At 41.7% G+C, this 24,964-nt stretch overlaps 1 protein-coding gene across 2 annotated transcripts; it reads left to right on the top strand.

Annotated features, from left to right (window-relative positions):
* Positions 1-32: 32 nt before the first annotated feature.
* On the top strand, positions 33-20,566 carry cchcr1 (coiled-coil alpha-helical rod protein 1). 2 transcript variants are annotated; one of them, XM_022249194.2, is made up of 20 exons: positions 33-138; positions 3,330-3,453; positions 3,878-3,932; positions 5,162-5,443; positions 6,412-6,599; positions 6,924-7,059; positions 7,667-7,774; positions 9,108-9,160; positions 10,086-10,173; positions 11,382-11,492; positions 12,427-12,533; positions 13,268-13,380; positions 13,914-14,016; positions 14,404-14,528; positions 14,859-14,929; positions 15,250-15,367; positions 16,096-16,197; positions 16,920-17,071; positions 19,445-19,610; positions 20,208-20,565. In XM_022249194.2, exons 1-20 carry the CDS (start codon positions 75-77, stop codon positions 20,309-20,311), a joined length of 2,370 nt encoding a protein of 789 aa, XP_022104886.2. In that variant the 5' UTR covers positions 33-74; the 3' UTR covers positions 20,312-20,565. The 2 variants fall into 2 exon arrangements, with proteins under 2 accessions (XP_022104886.2, XP_086999317.1); XM_087143191.1 differs by having other exon boundaries at positions 34-138; positions 3,330-3,496; positions 20,208-20,566.
* Positions 20,567-24,964: the final 4,398 nt, after the last annotated feature.

Below are 24,964 nucleotides of genomic sequence, written 5' to 3'. Positions count from 1 at the left end.
GGGATATTTGCAGCGATTTTGGGAAGAATTTTTGTAATTTGAACAACAGAGGGCGTATTCAGTAATTTCTCATCATGGCGGCGAACTTGAATCCTCCTTCACATTTTGCCCAGCCACTTGTTGAGCCAGAAATGAGGGGTTTGTGCCCAGTTTTTTTCAGTAGATTTAATTTGTGTCTTTTGCCCGTTCAGATTGAAAGCCAATGTTTTGTTAAGAGTGCTTAAAAAAGGCACTGGTACATGTAAGCAGTGACGGTAGGCCCAGCTAGGATAATAGTATAATAGTTAATAATACTACATGTACATGTACATGTACTAACTACTACTACTAGTACTACTAGGCCTACCGTCAGGACCGTGGGATAGGGGGGGACACAAGGGGCATCAGCATGTTATGGGGGTCACCAGCTTTCAGTGGTGTGGTTTTTTGGGGCAAGCTTTGTTGTTAACCTTGTTCAATATCCATTCATCTGGTTTTTCTTCGTAGGGCCGGGGGAGGGGAGGCACCTGGCATGCCTGGGGGCACTGGGATTTGAGGGGGGGGACGTGCCCCTTGGCCCCCACCCCCAAGGCTATGCCACTGCTGATAATTTGATATGAACCATTAAAAATAGCAGGCAAAGTTACTGGACAACTCTTCCGTTGGGACAACTCGACCATTCAGACAAGTCATCAGCCAAGACAAGTCAACTTTGACCCAGAGACAATTCAAGTACATGTACATGGCAAGCATGCGCGGATGTTAAGCTGTAACTTACATGTAACACCATGGATCTCCATGATCTCCATTATAACTATAGGCTAAGTATAGGCCCCCTAACTAATGGCAAATGGAGATCAATGCTTAGCACAAACTGCAATGAATGTTATTGGGCAAAATTTGTGTACATTTCACGCACAGGCTTCAAGGCACGGCACACAGGTTTGCGGCTAGTGGCAGCGGATGGTCAGATGGTGCATGCATGGCGTGGTAAAGCAAAAATGGTGGCTGGCTGCATACATGTACCACAATGCGATAGATTACCGGTGCTGACTTGGACTGTGATTTCAATCAAATTTCATTAAGGTTATTGTGTCTGGGCCCGGGAAATTTATTTAATAGCTAGACGCACCCACATAAACAAGTCGACTTGTCATCTCAATGGACGACTTGTCTAGACAGCCGATTTTTTTTCAGTTTGACGCACAGACCTATCGTCGAGTTGTCCTGAGTTGAGTACATGTACAGGTACATGTAGTTCAGTAATGGACAAAAAAAATGCAGTGTCAGTCATTGAAGGTGTCTAAAACTGGGGATTGTAAATTTGGGGACCCTGTTCCAATAATAGAAGAGAGAGCTACATTTTAACTTTTGAATTCACCTTAGTATATGACTGAGACATCATGCTCAATAACTGTAGGGTTAATGTCAAAAAAGGGCAGATTTTTTAGTTTTGAGGGAAATTACATGTATGAGAGGAAACTGTGAGTGTTTTAACACATGCTACTGTACATGGTGGATTCAAATTTGCATGACTTGTTTATCAGTAAGAATGTCACATTTTTTCACAAGTTACAATTCGAAATTTCAAAACAATAGAGTCAGCACAAAAAAGAGATTCTTGCCTTTGTTCTCTGGAGGAACTTACCCGTTTTGCAAGATTAAAATGACAAAAAAAACCTGGAGGGTCCCAAAGTATACAATCCCCCTAAAACTAATGTTAGGCCTATTAAGTTACACAGTTAACGTTAGGGCCTAGCCTACATGTACATGTAGGCCTACCATCTGTAGCAGCACCCGACGTGTGTGGCCCAGCCATGTATTTTTGATTTACACCATAGCCTAGGGCTCTTTGTTCTGGTGGTGCTAATTCGCAGTTGAAAAGAGACCATTGTTGACTGAACCAGTCAGCATGGTCAGGAGACTTGCCTTGCTGTATCCATGGCTGCATACATGCTGCATTGCTGGGCAAACGTTTGCCATGGCTACACATGCAAGCACATTTGATGATGAATGCATACATGTTTATGATGTTTGCTTCTACATGAATGTGGGACCGCATTGGAAATAAGTTTTCTAAACTTTTTTAGCGTTATCCCTACTTTTCCCAGTGACTTTTTTTGGTTGTAAGAGTTCCATATACTAACATCACTAATTTCCCCCTTTAAGGGTTTTATTAGTCATCCGAGAGTCATGAAATGGCCTTAAAAGTCAAATTAAATATGAAAATAAAGAAGCATGCACTTAGACATGTTAGAAAACAGTATTTTTCAGACCAGTCTCGTAGGGTTTGTGCACAGGGTGTCAACTGATGTCCGGATGTGGAACTCTTTCCAAGGGGATGAATCAAATCAAGATAAATGACTGTACTATCTCAGTTTCCCAATCCTTCATTTTTTTATGAGTTTACCTCCAACATTTCAAGTTACTAACATTCAAAATTTCAGCCTCAGACAACAAAGTTCAGGCCTAAGCATTTGAAACTCAAAGTTGTGCAGCCATTTTTTCCCCCTTGGTACGGTATGTGACCTCAGTTACCAGACCGTTGCCCCCAAAAGGATGATGGCTGTTTCATATCAAGAAATTGTCCAGTTCAGAGTCCCTCCTGCTGACACACCACACTGTGTCCTCTTCCTGGTCTGCTGACATCATGAACTGAACATGTACATTGTACATCCCCTACATGCACATGTACATGTGTACGTCAGCCTTCAGTTGACAATGGTAAACAGTGACGTGCAAATTTTACACGTTCACACTGTTAATGCCAATTCGAAATCACGCATTATACACTTACAGTGTACACTTTGTGAAACTGTTTCTACAGAGTAATGTTATGTAGAAATTAAAGTGAACAGAACTGAAGTGAACAATACATGTACATGTATGTCATGTACATACATGTACATATGCAGAGGCCATTTCTACATGTACGTGTACCTGTAACTGTGTTTGTCATGGAACTGGATTTAGTTTCTCCTGACTGCTGAGTTGATTATTTTCCTTTTGGAGTGTTACAAAGAAGAAGATACTCATTTATTAACATCTCAGCGGTCATGTGCCAGATCTTGTACTAATTAATGACACAGTACATGTAGCTTGCCTGTAAAAGCAGCCTTCTGAATGTTACCACATCATGCTGTGTTTGATAACGGCAACTTGCGCTGACAACCAGGTGTCTTTCTCACAAAGAAGAGCTGGCTTAGAGATTTTAAATATGGCACTTTGGAGGCTGGGTTAGGAAGGGGACACAGCTAATTTTAAGGACCCATGAACACCACCTCTCACCATTTCCTGAATTCGTTCAACTTATGCAAACCCTTTTTTTGCGGGTCATTCTTCCTTCACAGCTGAAGGTACTCGCCTGCTTCCTCCCTCGTCCTTCCAGAGGAGGGATGTACCTGATCCCTGGCAAGCCTTGGCCCACGCCAGAAACAGGCTTGATGAACTCCAGCAAGAAAATGAAATGCTTCGGTAATTTTGTTAGTGGGTCTTTCTGCAACTTTGGGGTCAAAAGGTATAACATTTTGGGGGAGGTCCTTGTTATACGAGACCTGTGGAATTTGAAAAGGAAAATATTAATTTGACTTCCAGCCAAATTTGTTTGGCAGATAATTTGCATCACTTAGTCACTGTCTGAAGTAAAAAAAAAAGGGTTGTAAACTTACAAATTTATATTTCAGTTGTGACAAGCACACAAAAGTAGTAAAATGACCCCATTGTTTTATTACTTTGAGTTAAAAGACATGTACCAAATTGCAGACTTAACTGTTAATGTAGAGAAGTAAAGAAGTTCATAACTTGTTTGTATTAACAGACTTGTAATTTTAGACTTGGGTGTATTTTTGAGATTTAACACCCCTGAAAAATTGCATTTCCACTGCTGCTTCTTTGGCAGAAATACAAAACCACGGGAGAAGACCGTTTCCAAGGAGCAGCAGACGTGCGATCATGTAAGTTTCAGTAAAGATTCAGGCTGCCTGAGTGATCACTGAAAGCAACCGTTGTCCTCTACACAAGCCTTTGCTGTTCACTCATGATGACCTAGTGTTGTTTATCGATATAGTGTTTTCTGTTTACATGTACATACATGTACAACCCATGCTTTCTTTAAGAAGAAGAAGTTTGTACACTCACGCAGGTCAACACATCTTCCAGTTGTGACCCAACCTAATATAATGCGTCCAAAGTTCCTGGTGGCCATTTTTTGTGTTGTAGGCTTGTAAAGATTCTTGCAAAATTGAAAGCAGTTTGGAATCGTCAACATAATATTTCGCCCACATACATGTACTTGTACATACCTTTAATTTAATGTCCATTTTGCAGCAAGATTCCAAAGTGAGTGATGTACATGTATGGGAAGAAAGAGCTTGGATTGCTTTATGCAAACGAAATGAAGTCACTGACAAAAATTGCCTTTAGACTCGTTTTGTATGGGATCCAGTCACGTTTTTGGTTACTGTGAACAAGAGTGGATTTTACAAAGAAACAGTCTTCCTTGTTTGGCGGACCACGTGCACACACAGGTTTGCAAAGTCTGGCATGGATTACCCGCCAGAAATTGTATGAATCCGCAGTGTACACTACGAATATAAATAAAATTCCAATAAAGTTTCAATGCTGCTCCAGCCTTTCCATCCTGTCACCGTAAAGGACTGGTTATGCATGGAGCAAGTTACTGTACTGGCCTTGTACGTAATCTGACCCTGCAAAGAGGGTCTTTCCTCATAATTACAACATGAGAAATGGTTCACAACTCATGGACCTGCCATTAGTCAGTTAACCTCAATTTAAGGACACTGTTATTACTCTTTTGGCAATAAACTTGGTCCTCTAACCTTTGGAAAAGCCAATAAAAGTCTGGTTTGGATTCCGTTCATCAAATAGGAGACAAAATGGACAACCAGCCATTATAATTAATTTATAAATAAACATGGTACATGTATATTCAGTTGATATTTCTAAGAAATCCTCCTGTTACTGGTAACAAGCTCTGTTTTTCTTGTCTCAAAAGTTTTACACCCACCACAAAATTCATACTGAATGTAAAGTATTGCTTTAGGAAGTTGGGAAATGTTGAAACTGTCCTATCTTAAAAGTCAATATTGCATTTATTCTTTATTGAATTGCAGGGCTATAGTAGGAGTCCATGTGAACTTTTCCTTACGTATTGTATTCTCAGCCTTGCACGGCAGTATCAAGACCAATTCCAGAGCCCCCTCTTCCACCGTCCCCCCTCCCCACCCACCAGTTCTTCCACCTTCAGCACACGGCCGACATCCTGAGCAAGCAGGCCACTGAGCTGGCCCAGGTTAGGTCAGAGGTCATGACCTTGAGGTCACAGCGCCAGAAGGAGGTCGGCGAGCTGGAGGAGAGACTGAGAGAAGTGGAGGTCAAGTACACGACGGAGACTGCGTCACTCATGGCCACAAAGAAATGCCAGGAGGAAGAACTCAGAGCGCAGGTAGACCTACATCAACCGGATCAATTAATCAATTGAGCCTGACTCATCTACATGTACATTGTACCCGTAGGATTTGGTTGAACCAGTTCAAGTCTGAGAACCTGTAAACGCAATTTGACGGTGTACATCAAGTATGTGTATATTCATGGCACTGGGTGGTTAAACTGTCAAGCTTGCATGTACCTGGTCTCTGATGACAGACGTGTATGACAGACGTGTACATAGGCATCTCACACACAGTGTTTGGCAAGTTCGTGAAGGCAGACTGTTTGTTGTACATGGCTTGGGCAGCTGTGCTTGGCTGGCGGTTGTTACAAATCTTGTTCCACAGCAGGGGTGAAAATGTTGCAGAAGATGATTTTTTTGTATTTAACAAAATGACTCTAATCAAGAATCAATATTTGTAGCATTTTTGGCTTGATGTTTAATATTGGCAAATACATGTACATGTTTGCAGTTTGCCTGGAGAAATTTCAAACAGCAGTGAACAAGCCAAATCACTTGGTCCGTAGGGTCGTCAGAATGTTAGAAGTCAAGGGCGGATCAAGAACTAAAATGTTGGGGGGGTTACATGTCGATACTTATCAACATAAATGTGCTGCAGTATTACCCCAATAAAAGTTGACAGCTGAGTCCTTTTATCATGATACAGTTAAAAGTCATTGGCTTTGCCTTGAATTGTCGGTCATGTGGCCTTTCCGCAGGAATTGTTTTAACAGGGCACACGAGATCTTTCCTTTACAATCCGCCACAAGCAGAAGTTCCTCCTCATCGGTTGAAAAGAGCCATATTGGTCGGGAGGGTTCATTTTGTTGGATGCAATGCGACTGTAATGTGTGCACTTCATCGTCGTTCGGCAAAGTTTAGTTCTGACCAAAGGAGCCTTCGTTACTAAGAAAATTGTGCCCTCTCTTGGTCCAGCTTGAGGCTTACTGACAGTTTTTGGTCTCACTTGTTAATTTCTCCAGATGAGCATACTGAAGACAAAGCACGATTCAGAGGTGACATCCAAGCAGGACACGATCAAGAGCCTGAATGAGGAGTTAATGAGAACTCAGACACTGTACAAGCAGGAAGTGAGTCAACTGAGGGAGAAGTTACTCACAAGTCAGGCGGAGAGTGAGAGGATCAGAAATGAACTCGTTAACAGCAACAGGTACCGCATCTTGTCTTTGGCAAGATGCTTTTTGAATTTTGTTGTGTGAGTTTCGAGTTTTTAGTGAGTCACACTTCAAGTAAGTCAAGCCAAAGTCAAGCCTAAGAGAGTGACTCTGGAAGATACATGTACGTGTTTATCTTGATCTATGACATATTTTGGATCTATTCAGTCTGCTGTAGTTGTAATGCAGCATTACTGTACCATTAATATACATGTACTTGTACATGCTATGCCACATATTCAATGTTGATTACCAGCTGAAATAGTGGTGTTTGTCGTCATGGCATCCTGCATTTCTTTCTCCTTTTGATTGTGCAACAGAGAGAAGAACCTGACTATTGAGTCATTGCAGAGTCAGGTTAGCAAGCTCAAGACGTATATCGGCGACGCTCAGACAACGAGCAGGAGCACGGCTCATTGGCAGGTGGAGAGAGACCAACTACTCAAGAAGATCAAAGTGAGTATTTCCATTCCACACTCTGCAGATAGCTGGAACAGGCTTCTGCAAAAGCTCACAAGCACAGAGTACACAATATTTATGAATAAACATCGGTGTAAGAGCAAAACCTAATTGAAATTAGCATCCTCCTGATGCAAAGTACATCTTAAAATAGTGGCACCTGCTGCTCCACCTGACTCGAACCGGCCAGCTGACCCTGGCAAGCTCGGTGGTTGAGTGGTTAAGACGTCTGCACTTGTAAGCAGGAGGTAATGGATTCGAGTCCCACCCGAGTAACCGTGTGAATTTTTCACAAGCTCTCATACAAGCATTGAGTATCCAGTTATTGTGAATATACATCAGTGTAATGGAAAAACCTGTTATTAAAATTAACATCCCAGCGGCAAAGTACATGTACGTCTTGAAGGGAAATTTGAAAAGAATAGTTATACAATCTCAGTTTTAATTCTAGACCCAAGATATCTGAATTACATGTACATGTACATGGAACTTTTAGAAATATCCATGAACATTTTATTTTGTTTTGTGAAAAATAACTTGAAAAGAATGGATGTTTTTTATTAATCTTGTCGGGGCTATGGTTACTCATATAATTCCATGGCAGGACTTGGAGAAGGATTTGGATAACCAGCACTCTGCTGTACAGTTGCTTAACGTGCGCTTGTCATCAACCAATGAGATCCTAGGGATACAAGAAGCCGAGCTATCAAGGGTAAGAGAGTTGTGACTCCTTCAATTCCTACTTTCCCAGAAATTCATGTTTCATAAAGTCCTCATTTCAAACCATTTGATGATTGTGGACACGAAGGTAATAATAATAATATGGAAATATTTATATAACGCAGATACTACACATATACTCAACTGTACTCGACAATACTAATCACTAGCTGAGTTGTAAATTTGGTATAGCTTAGAGAAGCTTAGAGGTATAGCTTAGAGAAGCTTAGAGGTATAGCTTAAAGAAGCTAAGAGGTATAGCTTAGAGAAGCTTAGAGGTATAGCTTAGAGAGGCTTAGAGGTATAGCTTAGAGAAGCTTAGAGGTATAGCTTAGAGAGGCTTAGAGGTATAGCTTAGAGGTATAGCTTAGAGAAGCTTAGAGGTATAGCTTAGAGAAGCTTAGAGGTATAGCTTAGAGAGGCTTAGAGGTATAGCTTAGAGAAGCTTAGAGGTATAGCTTAAGACGCTTAGAGGTATAGCTTGGAGAAGCTTAGAGGTATAGCTCAGAGAAGCTTAGAGGTATAGCTCAGAGAAGCTTAGAGGTATAGCTTGGAAAAGCTTAGAGGTATAGCTGAGAGAAGCTTAGAGGTATAGCTCAGAGAAGCTTAGAGGTATAGCTCAGAGAAGCTTATAGGTATAGCTTAGAGGTATAGCTTGGAAAAGCTTAGAGGTACAGTGTTTGCAATGTGAAAAGTTAGTTCCACTAGTTAATAGGAGCTTCATTAATAAGGGAATAAATATGTGCGTGTCTGGTCTTAAACATGCGTTTAAGACTGGCTCAGGAGACCGGACGTGACTTTGCCGCTCGGGTCTTATCAGCATTCATTCTCCTTAGCTGGTCTTAAAGGTTAATGTAAAGACAGACTAAGCACATATTTAATCCCATTGTAAATACCAATAGTCAGAGAGTCAAAGGAAATCTATATACCATAAATTCCCAAAGAGTTTGTTCAAGAATTTTACTTTCATGTCCCCAAACACCCCCGTCTATTCGATGGTATACTCTGTGTGCAAGTAGTCTAGGTGAATCCTCTTATATGGACTTGGTGCGTGCGTAGCGAGCTGCGTGCACACAGACTCTTGACTAAATGGAATCAATTAAACTATCTTGTATCCAGGTGCTTTATGCAGCGGGCATTATCACAACGCAGGGGCATTATCAAATGTTAATACACGATCACGTTGCACGTGGTTGAACAGGAAAAGTATGTGAGGTATTTATGAATATGTTTTGATGAATGTTACATGTGGGAAGTTTTTGTTCTGGATTTAATGCATTTGCACTCTTCAGTCTCATGTTAAAGTGCTTAATTTGTTTACCAAGGTCAAGGGTGAAAGTGTGGACAGTGGGAAGAAACTGCAGTTGCTACTCACAAGGTAAAGTTTCAATTTGTGGATCTCGTTTTAATAATAAGAATTGATAATCATCCCCAGATAGGTTGATCGACAGGTCTTTCCATGCAAGGGATGAGAAAGTTTGGCCATTTCTAATGTTTTGAGAATGAATGATTTATTCACTTTATCACTGCATGGAAAATCAAGATGAAAATTGGACAACCTCTGGTAATTAATCAAGAAATTAGAGTATCCTGTTGTAGTTTGATTCCATGATGCAAACTTTCCTCCTGGGTTGTCCCAGGATAGGCCGTCTTCAGAATTTATCTTTAACCACATGCTGCCGGGTGGTTTGAAAAATGCAGCGCACACATACGGGCGAATTTCAAGATTTTCAGTTTTCAAAAATCGTCAGAAATTCAGCATATCAATTAATGGACGTTTACACCCACATGAATTACTGTTTGGTGGCCACTTTAGTCTGAGAGACAAAATCTGTTGACGCCCGTGTATTTCAGCCAGGCCTGCAGCCTTGTAAAAAGAGCCCAGATGGTGCGGTGTTATATAACTTTCTTTTGTTCACGAATCTAGCACAGTGCACTGCTGACCTCTTTTCGATAGGGGTCAGATTAGTGTGCAGCTGTGCTGTGTGGCGCATCGGTGCAGTGGTGGAGGGCTTTTGTTCCCGGTGGTAATCTGCTGGCACAAAATGCCCAAACTCGTGGTATACCGTTTCAAAACAAGGTTGGATTATCTCCACTATTGAGAGTGAAAAAAGTTGTTAATGCCCAGCAGCTCAGTCTTTTGTTACAAGACCCAGCTCTTTTGTCCCAGTTTCGGGCTCCCAGGTTCGTGTTTAAAGCCTATGTGCTCAAAAACGGGTCCCCCGGCAGCAAGTGGTTAAGCATGGATGCCGGGAAAAGTCCTTTTAAATTTTCATTTGATTGTTATCATTCCTTGATGTCAGGTGGCGGGAGAAAGTGTTTGAGCTCCTCGTCCAGCTGAAATCACAAGAGATTGTTGGAAGAAACGTCAGGAGAGACCACAAGTGGCAGGTATGATCAGACCCAGGCAGACAGTAATAGGGCCCAATCAGAAGACCTCCAAGTACCATGTGACCGCATGGTTTCCCCGATATCCACCACCGTTAAGGTAGGCAAGTGTTTCCTAAGCAGCTGTGCGTCCAACGTTGTAAACCAAATATTCAGGTTTATTTCCACTCAAATTAGCCAGAAGTCCTAGTCAAATGGCATAAGGATCACCACTTGTGCTGTGTACGGTTGCCATTATGGCGATCCATCACTGGGTGCTGGTTCTGCCTTTTTCTTATGCCTTGTGCCATTTATCACATGCTTTGTAGGCACAACCTAACTACTATGGACAGCACCTCAGTGTCTATCCACAACAGTGATGGATTGGTCACATGGTTCAGCAATAACACTCTCTCAAGTCAGAGTTTCAATTGACCAGTTTTAAATGCTCTTGCTGACGAACATGCCGAAACTCTCGCAGTGACGGAAGCAAGCATACTTTAGTAGACCCACCTGACTGCGGGATTGCTTTGCACTCTCAAGGGGTACTCCAGTAATGCTGGATGCTTTTGTGTAAAATGCCTGCTGCGGTATACTGAACAGTAAGTGGTATGCCTCAACCATGACTGGGCACCCTCGTGGGTGTGCAGGTAGGTCTGTTGCACCCCACTGAGACTTAAATTCTGGACTGACTAGCTGCTGTGGCCAGTAGATTTTTATGGATGTACAAAGCGATGTAATGATAATACGGCTGTCATTTGTTAAAAGCGTATTGACCAAATTTTGACCATTTGTTACTGTTTGACTCGGACTGCATAGAGGACTATTTCTCTTGATCTTTGGGGTGGAGAGATTGTGCCACCAAAATGGCATCACTACAGTACACACACCTCATCAGTCTATCCCAGCAAAGGATGTCTCAGTGTTTCAAAAGTATACAAAAATCAAATATGAAAACTGTGAAAGAAATATTAGAAAACTGTAATTTTTTTTTCTCAAGTATGTTACGAAAACTCAGTTATGATAACTGAAAGAGTAACATGCTACCAATAAGTGCTAGTGATAAACATCACCAGCAGCTGTTGTTGCTTGAACTGGTTGCATGTGAAGCAGAACAGGGAAAGTACCATTGTATCTGCTCTTGAGCTGAATATTGGTCAACGTCATCCCCGGCGTGCTACCGTGCTTCCGGGCAGAACTGATGCTCATCTTCTGTGTCGTTGTTTCTGAAGGTAGCGGAGTTTGAAGAGAAGATGACTAGTCTGGAGAATAAATGCCACCTGTTGGAACATTCCATTGCGGACAGGGAAGCTCAGCTTCAACTTGAGAGGGGACAGAGTCAGGTGATCCAATTGGGACATGTCGGTTTATACTTGTCACAACTTTAACTAACTGTTCAAGTCGGTTCACAATCATATGGGATGAATGTATCTTTGGGGAACTTGCCAGGAATGCAATACCCAGTCATGTGAATGGGGCAGTGTAGATGTACAATGTACATCATAGATGAACTATAGACAGAAGGTTGCTAACATCCTTGATTACTATAGGATGTAGAACCATTCTTGGTTTCATATGTGACAAAAAATTGGGAAGTCCTATGATTGATAACCTTTCTTGGCCTCTGAAAATGGCCTGTGTATATTTCCATTATGCCATTAATATCAATCTACTGACCCCGTTTAAAATTGTTAGTTTTTTTCTTCTTAGCTTTCCCGCTTTGGGCTTGGGGTCAAGTCAAGGTCGGTTACGTGTGTGGCATCAGACAGAAGCAGGTTTTATACCAAAAGTTATTATTTAAAAACTCAGTAGATTAATATTAATGGTATAATGGAAATATACATGTACATGGGCCACTTTCAGAGGCAAAGGAAGAATGTCGACAGGCTTTCCCACTTTATTATCAAACATTTGTGACTGAGAATGGCCCGGTATCATTTAGTCAAGTGCTGCCTTTGAGAAGTTGATCTCATTGAGGAGCTTGCAAACTGTTATCTGAATGCAACCGCGTCATTACCCTCACTTTGCAGTAGTTGTCTAGAGCCCTCAGTGGGTGTTACACAGGGCCACATGACTTTCTTCAAAAATATTAACCTAGAAAGTCTCAGTGGGAGTATAGGTAATGTTCTAAAGTTTACCCTTTGAATGTCAGTTCTCCCTATAATGTGTCCTTTTGCCTGGGCTCTCAAGGCCAGATTGAATTACATTTCTATGCTCTCTGTGGTCCTAGTTTTGACTAACAAATGAAGTGAGTTACTTGTTTGTCTGCTTGTATAGAGTCTCCAAGATGAGTTGGCATCAGTGCAACAGGTTGCTGAGCTCCTAGATGCTAAGCTGAAAGACTATGAGGAGACTGTGCCCCAACTCACGTCTCTGCTGCAAAGGTAGTGCTTAAGACTGTTTTGTGTTTTCAATGTGTCATGTCAATTCTGTTGGTCGCCCATTTGGTAATACACAATTTGGTGTACGTCAAGATTTGACAATATTCATGAACATAGAACCATGTTGGACAAATGTACTTTATTCTCTGGTGTAGTGTCCATCTACACGTAGTCTTGACGTACAGTTCAGTCTTTCATGCAATCCAGCAGAAGATGGAAATGACTCATTATTTCATCAGCACTGCCTTAGTGTTGCTTGCCGGCTTCCATGTTTATTTCTCTTGTGTCATATGTTTAGGAAGCAAGGTGTTCCACGGTGCAAATAGTAAACTAATGTGTACAGTGCAATTCATGCACATAGGCAACTGGGATTTTACATATTGGTTGGTAGGTTTGCTGTGAGGCAAATTTGATAGCCCAAAATGCCCACACATTTTAATGTGTGACTTATCTAAATGCCACAATTTTAGGCCTTGATGGGCCTTGACTGCAAAAATCCCAAAGCCCTAATCCTCATGGCTAAGGCCAAGGTTTTGCCAACAAACTTTACGGTTAAGGTTCAAAAATCCAGCCTTTAGGTAAAGAATGAGCATCAAGGTGCTTCATCGCAGACGGAATCTAGACTTGAGGGGTAGGGTTCCAAGACTCTCCCAGCACTAGGCCAGCCCAGAGTGCCATTTAGAAATACATGTATAATTGACGTACAGCTGGAAAGTGTTGGTTGACTATTTTGTCAGCTTTCGGCAGAGGCACGCTGGAACCGAAGAGAAGCTTTGCAGCCTGACTGCTAGGTTGGGGTCTTTTGATCAGAGAATCAGCTTCGCCGTCGGCCGCATCGAAATCCTCAAAGGTATGTGGCATCGTCATCCTACAGTCCTCTACTGAGTACACTTGAGGGTGTATACAAACCCTTTTCATGCCAACAGGATTCAACAGGTGTACGAATATGTAAGATTTGAGTCGACAATAGAAGCAGTATTTTGGGCCGGTTCAGTATTCCAACAGTGCTGTGTAGAATAAAATGCACTCTACATGTTAGGTCAACTGAAAACATAAATATGGAAGGATGAGAGTGGCCCAATCAGCACAGCTGTACATCAACTCTCTAACGCTTGAGCTGGTGCAAACCCTGGTGCAGTGTTCTCAAACAACCTGACATGTTGAAATATACTTGTCTTCCGTGCTGAGAGAGTGGGTACTAGGTCCACTGTTCCGATGCTGTAAATTTTATGAGGTCCTGGCTCTGCAGTTCACTTGTGTTTGACACGGTTCCCTGATTTTTGACACCTGATTTTCAAGAATATGGATATTCAAAAAAGCTGTCAAATACAAGGATGTGTACAACATCGGTGATTTCAGTGTGAAGTGTTGTGAATCCGTCAGGACTGGTTGCCAGGAAGGAAGCACTATGGAGACTCGGGGAGAAAGAGACTCCAAGCACTAATCAGGAGCCGACTCCAGATGAGAAGGAGCAGGTCGTTGAAAGGTTAGACAAGGAAATGACTTGAAACCTCGCCTGCCAGATTGTAACAAATTATTCACCTGATCCTGGGAATAGTTTGTGGATGCTATTATCATAGAGGGTTTTGATTTTGACAGAGAATATGTCGTGACATCTGCAACCAACCAGTAGGTTGTTGATGTTTTCTGTCACTTAACATTCATAGGTACCATTACCTTGTGAATGTCATTTGGGAAAAGCAGTTTGTAAAGGCCATCATTTGCCATTAACTTACACGTTGATAGTCCCCGTATATTTGTCAGAGAAGTGACCTCCAACAGTTAAGGTCATGTGGATTGTGTATTTCACAAATCCCTTTTCTGTGAAGGTTACATGGCTGAGCCAATTGCCTTTTGTTATTGAACTCTCCAGATCGTCCTTGGATCAGCTGAGGACGGAGTTGGAGCGGGTGACGCATGAGCGCGATGCCCTGGCAGCCAGGATCAAGCAGGACTCTGAAGCCATGCAGGAGCAATACAACAAAGTCACAGCAAAATGTAAGACAACTTGCAGGGTGCCAGTTCCGTCAGTCCCAACATCACATAGCCAGATCTGTGTTGGCGTGACTCTGTTTCAATGGAGCACTCAGCAGGCAGCTTGATGTATTTTTTGGGGTCAGATTGCTGTCTTGCTTGTCTTTGTTAGTTTCGGAGTAGGGTGAGAAGAAACAGTGCAATTTGGTTGAAGTTGAGAGGAAACAGGGGTTTTTGTCCTCGACTGAGAAAGCCAAATAATAGTCACTGTAGACAATAGGACTGTTTGATTACTCCGTCCTGTGGCATGATGGCTTACACCAATATGTATTGCTTTCATGTCGTTACCCCCAGTTGAATCCAGACACGAGAGGGATGCTGCAAGACTGCAGGATTTGGAATTGAAGCTTCAGCACCAGTTAAAGGTCAGTTGTAACTGTGTTAGTCTTATCTCAAGACAGTTTTGCAATGCATCAGGTTTTCATCATGTGAAACCCCTATGACCAAAAGTGGCCTGAAATCTACAAAATGGAGTAAAAACAATACCCGTGGTATTATATAATGGTACATATAAATTTCATTCCAAAAGGGTAGATTTCTCTTTGAGAAAACAAATTTTTTTAAGAATTTCAATCCTATTTATAGATTTAATAATAACAGATAGCATAGCGTTCTTCTCTGAACCTTGTGTATTCGATGGAACTCCGGAATTTTATTTCGACATTTCCCTGTGTCATTGTGGCAGGATCTCAAGAGTGTGTCCGGCAGGCTAGACCAGGCAGAGTCTGAGTGCCAGGAATACCAGAGGACCATTGGCCGGTTGAAGACAGAGCTGGCCAAGTCACAGCTGTCAGCTGACAGAGGTTAGTCTGTCTGGGGCCAATACGATGTAGGAGTATCATTCTACATTAAACCGGTTTCCCCAACGAGCAGTATTATTTTTGCCAAAATACTTACTGCTTAGTATCTAAAGATGACCTCTTTAAGGTGGTTTTACAGAATTTACAGAAATGTTTCAACACTGGCAATGCATGTGTGGGATACTGCTTCACATGAACATCATAACATAATAACATGGGTGTGGTACGGCTGTGCACTAGTTACTGGTTAACAACTGTGATTTTATCGTGGTCTTGATAGGGTTCAGCCCAATTAATTGAAGGAAGCCTGATTGAATATTGTCAAATACAGCGCACCTCATACTTACATGCCACGTTATTGTTGCAGCTATTTTTGGATCAAGATATTTTACATTTCAGAGCAAACAAATTGTGCCCAATAAAAGGATTAATCTGCAATATAGCACACCTCAGTTGACATCTTGCATGTATTATCTTTTGTCCTTTCTGTTTTATGTTTATATGACAAGCACAGATGCATTTTTAACCTTGTGGATTCACTAGTTATTCACACAGGCAGAAATTTCAATATGCAGAAGAAAAACTGGCAATGAAAGTCAGTCTGTTGTCATAATTTGCACATGAGAATGGTCTCTCTGCACCTTGGTAGCTTTGTTGAGGTGCAGTGCATTTCAAATTTATCTGACTGGTATTGTTATTCATAAAATGGTGCGTGCATTTATCACCGCCAGCCTCTGCTGATAAGATGGCAGCCATGGAGATCCAGTTGACCAATCAGCTTGCAGAGATGGAGAAACGACTGAATGATGCGAGACGCGAACAGGCCAAAGCTGGTATGTCCTTGGGTAAAAACTTTTTGTCAGAAAACTACTGCACAAAGCTTTTAGCAAAGTGTTTGGGTTTATTCACGGTGAGTTGGCTTAACGGGTAGCTTCAATCAATGTTTTTGATCACAAACCTGTAAAATCAACCTTTGTGCCGTAGTAAATCTCATTTTTAACTTTGGTTTCACTATTTCCAAGGTATTTTAATGCCTTTTTTGGTTTTTATGCTAATGATATTTCCATATTCATGAGCAAAACTGTGATGTCATCTCAGAAAGAAGCCTCAATGTTACAATGGTTTGTTCATAAAAAGTCCTGCATTTTTGTAGATATTCCTGGACTAAGTTTTCTCTTCTTTGCAGATTCATGTACATAGCATTAAGAAACCATCAATCTCTCTCTCAGAAATGTTTTCAGTTAGTAAATTCTGGGTTCACAATTTGAACAGAAATACCTATGCACTGAACCATGTCTTCCCTAGATGACTTCACAGCAACAGCACCGTCAGTTTTCCGGGAAAACATGGATAATTTTGATTGTTTATAAGCGAGCACTCTTTGATGCAACCAGGTAGGAGGGTGTAAGGGTTGAAGAAAAGTACAAAGATGCAGAAAAATTGTGTGGTAGAAAAAATTCATCGCAGCTACCCTTTAAAAATTTTTTTGACCTGTTAATGCAGTTTGAAAATGTGACAAAGCCACGAGTTTGACTCCCTTGGTTATCATTGCCAGTGGTTTCCTTGAGACAGCAGGAGCGACAGATGACACGGGAACGCGAGAGGGCAGCTCAGATGATGCAGACGCAGGAGGAACATTTCCAGCTGGAAATTGATCGAGTCACCTCCCAGCTGAGGGAGGCTGACAAAGACAGAAACCTACTCATGGTGGGTAGCAGACAAATAGGCTGATTGGCACATTTCTGTGGTCTTCAATGGTGCTGTCCTGGTATTCCATATTGCAACCAATGCCTAAGGTTTCCTCTGTGGTCTTTAATGGTGCTGTCCTGGTATTCCATAGTGCAACCAATGCCTAAGGTTTCCTCTGTGGTCTTTAATGGTGCTGTCCTGGTATTCCATATTGCAACCTATGCCTCAGGTTTCCTCTGCGGTCTTTAATGGTGCTGTCCTGGTATTCCATATTGCAACCAATGCCTAAGGTTTCCTCTGTGGTCTTTAATGGTGTTGTCCTGGTATTCCATATTGCAACCAATGCCTAAGGTTTCCTCTGTGGTCTTTAATGGTGCTGTCCTGGTATTCCATATTGCAACCAATGCCTAAGGTTTCCTCTGTGGTCTTTAATGGTGCTGTCCTGGTATTTCATATTGCAACCAATGCCTAAGGTTTCCTCTGTGGTCTTTAATGGTACTGTCCTGGTATTCCATATTGCAACCAATGCCTAAGGTTTCCTCTGCGGTCTTTAATGGTGCTGTCCTGGTATTCCATATTGCAACCAATGCCTAAGGTTTCCTCTGCGGTCTTTAATGGTGCTGTCCTGGTATTCCATATTGCAACCAATGCCTAAGGTTTCCTCTGCGGTCTTTAATGGTGCTGTCCTGGTATTCCATATTGCAACCAATGCCTAAGGTTTCCTCTGCGGTCTTTAATGGTGCTGTCCTGGTATTCCATATTGCAACCAATGCCTAAGGTTTCCTCTGCGGTCTTTAATGGTGCTGTCCTGGTATTCCATATTGCAACCAATGCCTAAGGTTTCCTCTGTGGTCTTTAATGGTGCTGTCCTGGTATTCCATATTGCAACCAATGCCTAAGGTTTCCTCTGTGGTCTTTAATGGTGCTGTCCTGGTATTCCATATTGCAACCAATGCCTAAGGTTTCCTCTGTGGTCTTTAATGGTGCTGTCCTGGTATTCCATATTGCAACCAATGCCTAAGGTTTCCTCTGTGGTCTTTAATGGTGCTGTCCTGGTATTCCATATTGCAAACAATGCCTAAGGTTTCCTCTGTGGTCTTTAATGGTGCTGTCCTGGTATTCCATATTGCAACCAATGCCTAAGGTTTCCTCTGTGGTCTTTAATGGTGCTGTCCTGGTATTCCATATTGCAACCAATGCCTAAGGTTTCCTCTGTGGTCTTTAATGGTGCTGTCCTGGTATTCCATATTGCAACCAATGCCTAAGGTTTCCTCTCTGGACTTTAATGGTGCTGTCCTGGTATTCCATCTTGCAACCGATGCCTAAGGTTTCTTCTGTGGTCTTTCCTCTCTTTCCTCCCTTGGAATGATCAGCAAGCTAGCTACGTTGCTAAATGATGGAATGACTGATGACTGACTGACTCTCTACCAACTGTTGACTGACCAATAGACTGAAATATCTACATTCTATTTTGACCTAGGTTCGCCTTGGATAAATGGAATACTCCCTGAATCACTGTCGGAGACTACTTCAATTACACCACTTTAAGTAGTCAATATTTGTGTAGTATAGGCTATTCAAAGAGTCGCTGTTTCTGCCCTGGCATCACACACAAGGGCGGATAATTAAAATTGACATGTGGGTGCATTCAGGAAGTCTGCAACACTCTGTGTAGCATGCATGCACCCCCCGTCCACAAGCACGGTGCTGCTACAGGTCACTAATTCTGGTCACTGGGCACATGTAGGCACGTGTGTGCTATTCTCTAGTGGGTAATTCCAGAAATTAGTGGTCCAAAAGTGTGACATTTGTGTGTCCCTGTTACATCTGGCCTTTGTTATTTGACATGGAAATACCACCGGAAATTGATTTCAAACTATTACTATTTATTTGGAAGGTAATTTGCATTAATAAGTCATTACTGTTTGACAAAATTATGTGTCACATGTGACAGGGACACCAAAAAAGGGACCCCTAATTCCTGGAATTACCCTAGTGTAAGCATTACTTTTGGACCTGGTCTAATCTACTTTATTCAATAGAGATGGAAAGCCCTGCATATCACAGCATGCATCAGGGCAAGGTTGAATGACTCCACGATAAGCTGGGCATCCATCAGTATTTTAAAAAATGTAAACTTTTATCTCTGGTTCAGGTACTCACCAGGGCCAGCTTTAAAAGCAAGAGTCTTCACATAAGTAGAGATGGTGATAGTTGTGGGTATTCATGGAGAATAAAACTACTGTCTTTGTGCCCTGTACTTTCATAGGCTTTCAGAAGTTCATGCCGGTAGCCCATCACAAGGAGTGCCCCATACAAATTTTATTTCACCTGTATGAGTTAGTATTGTTCCTTGGTAACCATCGTTTCTCGTATATCTTCTTCTAAAAGGCAACACTGAAGCAAGAAGGTTTGGTTGGTCAGTACAAAGCACAACGGGCTGCAGCCAGGAGACCAGATATTGAAACAGAAAAGCCAACAGAGAAACCACCCAATGGGGATTCTGCAAAACCAGGGAAGGCCAAAGGTCATACGGCAACCCAAGTCAAACCAAAAGGTATTAAGGCAATCAATTTTAATGGCGTGACAAAGTGGTCCTAGATTGCACTTGTAAAAACTTTGCTTTGAAAATTAAGTTGATTGGTGGACCAAATAATAGGAGAACTTCTGAAAGTCTTCAGGGCGACAAACGTACCTGTCCTGCGTGATCTGTCCACCATTGTTTGCGTCTTTTCAGCCCAAGCACATTAGCTCCAACATTATGCAAACAAAAGTGGATCTGTCAACTTGGACTAGTATCTTTGTTGCTTCCAAACATCTCAGAAGGCTTCCATTTCATGCTTGCACCCAGAACCAAGCTGTCAGTTGTTGGAACATGTCGGGGTTTGAAACTTTTTACATCTTCCCTATTGACTTTTGGTATGATCATTGATGAGACTAATGTAGACCTTATGCATGAAGGCAGAGTCAGAGACTATTCTTGGTTATTTCAATTTAGTTACAATGTATGTATGAAAGATTTTCTTTAGCCAATCCTAGAGGTTGAAAGAAATCCCCTCTAACGTGACATCATATTCATAAGGTCTGTTGTGTGGGTAGATTCACTTATAGTATCATTTTGAAGGAGGTGGATTTGTTTTCTTTGTTAACACAGTTCCCTTGAGTGCAATCCTTACTGAACTTCAGTCACTCACAGCGCAAGTTCTGGAAGCTGAAGATACTGAACACAGTGATGTCGAGGACACTGACAAAGGGTAGATGTTTCTTCTCAAAGAAGGTTTGCGTGTATGTGTAATTATGTCATAGGAGACTTAAAGAGTACGAAGTCTCCAATTTCTTGACAGTCCAGTCAAATTGGGTCGATTCATGTTGAAAAATTTAATGAAGAAAAAAATGTTGAAGTACAAGATCTTGTTTCAACCCAAACACGTGGAATGCCCTGCTTGCAGCCCTTTGACAATGAAATAAAAATGTATTTCTCTGTTTTTAAAAAAAAATTCTGTCTGCCATTTTGTGTCTTTCATTGAAGTCCTTATTCTTGGTTTCTCTTGCTAACTGCAATTAACACAAATAACTGAAAACAGAATTCAGCAGAAAATGTAATCAAAAGCACTCAGCTCAGGTTTTGGAATCGAAAATATCTTGTGCCTTGAACCAACCCTTTTTTTTATACCAGACTGGTAGACATCAATGTTGCTATGGTAACAATGTTACAAGTGACAGTTGATTTCTCAGAAGGGTACCGGTGCATGTAATGCCGATAGCTACCATTCTGCTGTCTTAGACTGCAGTGGGTGTGGATCCTGTCTGGAAAATCACCCTTTCTGGGTGTTTGATCAGTATGGTTGTTTTATCCTTCACCGATGAGACAGGGTTTCCAGTCCTCTATCATTTTAAGCAAACATGTCATTACGAATGGAACAGCAAAACACTGAACACACCTGTTAAACAGGGCATTGGTCATGACATCCAGGCCCACAGTGTGGGGGCGCTGTTCACTGTAAGCTGCATGTTTGGATGAAGAATTTTTTCCACCGCATTTGAAATCCCATCATAAACAAGGGAAATGCATCTCTCATCTTGCCTTTTTTGTTGTGTCTTGATTCACTGAGAGGGAAAATAACCACTTTGACTAAGCAGACAGCATTCGTAAGAACATGGAGTGTCCGTTCACATCGTGAAGCCATTAATAAATGATACTTAATAGGAATACAGAAAGGCTGCCTTAGGGCTCACGTAATGTAAGCTCGCAAGTAGTGTCAGTCAAATTAAAAGGGCCTCAAACATTCTCCTTAAAAAGTTAATCCAGGGATGGTATTTAAAATAGCATGTACAAGACATCATGACATGAAATATACACATAGAAATGGACTCATTTGTCATTCGAGTCATTTTTGTGTTGTAGTCCAATTGGATATACATGTGCCCGGCTTGTTGAGACGAGTCGGAAAGAAATAACAAAAGTTCAGTCATAAGTTAACAATCTGGAATGAAGTCCACAAGAAGAAGCTTTGTTTTATTTACCGTATAGTCATAGGCCAGAAAACAAAAACAACAAATGCAGTCGCTGTTTCAGGGTTGTGCAGGCAAAATAAGCTAAGTTTCGTTACGTTTTTCCTTTGTCATTCCAGCTGTAAAATATCCCGAAGTTAATTAAATCTCTGATTTAAAAAAGTAACTGAAATTAAACTAGGAAAATATCTCTCAACGAAGTGGGGATTAGGGTGTTCCTTGAAGGTTGTCTCGTGTGTTATCGTCCGGCCACCAGGAACTTTATTGATCAATGCCAGTGTAGCGTCACTATGTCATTGTGGGTCATGCTTCGTGCCATATATGGTGTTTTTTTCTCATAGTTATTACTGCTGACTTTGTAATGGATCCCCTTGGGGCACGATTTTGCTTGATGTTTTGCCTGGAGTGTACCTTGCCTGCCGCCCTTGTCTTTAAGTCCCTGGCAAACTTTACCTTTCTTTTATATCTTGGAATGGATCCACCCTGTGATGGGAACTTGACTTCATGATGGCTTGGTTCCACACTCTCACTGACTCCCAACTTGTTTTATAATTCCAAAGTTGTTGCAAAGACTGGACTCCATGCTTGAAGCGCTGATGTTGAAGACCGTTGAGAATTTCTGTTTTTGGTCCAATTTGGCCATCGCTGCTGATGTGTGGCAGATGCACTTCAACTACATGTTCATGCATCCTTTGCTGACCACCGACTTTGGCTCGGCCGATCTTGCCCTGTTCCTAAAACAGGCTGCAGCAGGCCCGATGCCCTCTGGAGAAAAGATCAAACTAACACTTGTTCCTGTAGCGAAGGACAATCTTGCTTTCCGCCCAGAGGAGTTCCTCGTCCCCAGATATTTGCTCTCGGGAAGATTAGACCTCATAGGAGAGGCATTTTATACTGGACCTTGGGTCTTTTCTCTATTCCAGCTACCAGGATTCCTGTTGGTTGAGGTTTGCCTTTAATCAACTTCTCCGGCAATTTTTCCCCGGAGCCATTCTGTACTGGTCTTGGACTTTCGGCGTAACCTAAGGGGGACGGGCTATATATCCCCTCAATTTTTGCTCAGGGATCATTCGATCGACAACCCACTTTTCGGGGGTGCCAAAATACCTCGCATGTTTTAACTTAGTTTATAAAATTGCATTGAAAATAGGGAACAACCACTACAGAAAAGATGCGTTCTCATTTATGGTTAAGGCACGTAAGCAAGGGGTGTGCAAATGGTATACCTTTACGAGCTTCCGTTTTGGGAATTTCTGTTTCCGGGCAATTTTTAAATGTTTTCATCCTCAATCCACTTACAGGCTTGGAGTTACACCACGCTCTTTGACATTTTACTTCTTATTAGCAGTGTTTTCTCAACTTGGGCTCATATTGCATACTCATTTTCTCTGCAATGTGCTGCAGAAGGATTCATTACTTCACCACATCTGACTTTGGTATTTGAAATTGCCTTGAAGGTACAATTTCACAGGAATAACACATGGGAAGTTGACAGTACTCTTTGCCCATATTGAGAACCTCTACCTGATATGCGCTTAGTCGTCAACAAAATACTGAACTGCAAAGATCACTTGCATCTTTTTACTTGGATATGAAGTATAATGGAGCCCTCTGAATCAGTGTAGCATTTTTTCCTACAGTCCAAAACACCGACGTTTTCCCAAAACAAAGGTTTTCCCTGCGGCATCAATCGTTCTAAGAAAATCTGGGAACACTCTGGGACTACCGCACTAAAGCTTCTGCTGTTTGCAATCACACTAGGCCTGCTGTTTTCATGACTTCAGGAAAGAAGATCTCTGCTATCTGATAACGTTCTTCTGTTTCGATGAGTAAGTAGCCTTCTGTCCTACCGTTGGTTTCAGTTAAAGATGGATAGTCTTTATCTCGCCATCAAGGGGTTGGCAATAGACAAAGTTGGGCGCGTTTTGCCAGAGGATACTGGATGGAGGGAATCACCACTGGACACTGACACGCTGATTATCTTGGGAAGTTGGTTGATGTTCTGCACTTTATTTCCATGTGCGAGTCGCTTGATACATTTCTGAAGTTGGAACTCGGTATTCGTCCACTCTAAGGACTCTCTTCAAAGGGAAAGGGTTGCACCTGGAGAGTGAAAACTCTAAATTTGGATCGAGTACACAGGGCACATTTCCTTGCACCATTACACGCAGCTCCGTTACAGAATACGCCTTAATTATCAGGAGGGAACTGTCATTATCAAAGGATGCTATCCTTAGGCATGAATCGAGATCGAGTGCACAGTTTAAGGGGGAGAGGAAGTTAAATGACATGGGGATGCAAGGTACTTCTCTCGTATTTTTACCTCGCCTTGGCCACCGCCGGAGTATCTGTTAACAATCGTCTCACTGTGCTTCATTGAAGACACCGAGTTGTGTCTTCTTTTCAGCTGAAGGAGCGCAAATGTTCTTCACCTCCAGTTTCCTCAGGTTGTGCTAAACTATTTTAAGCTACTTTGGCATGGCCAAATTCCTCTCTCCATGAAGCAATGGTGGTGGTCTTAACCTTGCACCCAATATTCGGCGAGGGTGCAATATTCCAAATTCTCAGTTTAGAGACTAGAATTTAAGGTGTAGCCAAATAAGTTTCATGTTCTCACGAGAATTTTTTGTCATAATTCCATAGTGAATTGGATGCATTACATAAATCTGAGGACCATAAACCAGTCTTGGTTGACCAAATTTAAAATGACATCCGATTTTAAGCAAAAAGAGCTAATGTCAATTTACACAATCTTCTTACAATGTACAGAAAAGTTGTCTCCTGATATGATAAATGCAGTTACACTGCGAGATCTCTCAAGTCCTGCAGAAATAACATGGCGACATAACCCTCATACCGTAGCTCAAATGCTGATAACCTTGATCCGGATCCTACAAATTGCTTTCACAACCAGTATGAGAATAAGTTGGAAATGGAACAGTCAGTAACAGCACAACTGCTCTCAATTTGAATTTTGTTCATTGCAGGAACAGTGATTGTAAAAAATAAATCAGGCAAAAATCAAGCAAATTCAGTTTATTTATAGTTTATTTTAGTTATCAGACGGTGAAAACTCGCATAGATTCCTCCCAGCTCCGTAGATTCCTCCCAGTTGCAGGTAGTTCACAGATAGGTAGTTCCTGTAAGTATTAGCTTTGCTAACCCATGACAACTCTACAGGTCTATACGAACAAAATGCACTCAACAAATGGGAGACTTTGACACAATTGATGGCAATACATGTACCGCTCTCATGACAGAAGTTAATGTTTAGGCTATGTACCGCTCTCATGACAGAAGTTAATGTTTAGGCTATGTCATGTTTACGCAATATGGGCCTTTCACAATAGTGGGCCTCCAAGTGTTTGCAATACGTTGACCAATCTCAGAGCGCGAAAT

The sequence above is a fragment of the Acanthaster planci genome, linkage group LG11 (genome assembly GCF_054643075.1).
Source record: "Acanthaster planci isolate LZ-2023a linkage group LG11, COTS_SCS, whole genome shotgun sequence".
NCBI classification, from domain to species: Eukaryota; Metazoa; Echinodermata; class Asteroidea; order Valvatida; family Acanthasteridae; genus Acanthaster; species Acanthaster planci.
This window is presented reverse-complemented; position numbering and strand designations above follow the sequence as displayed.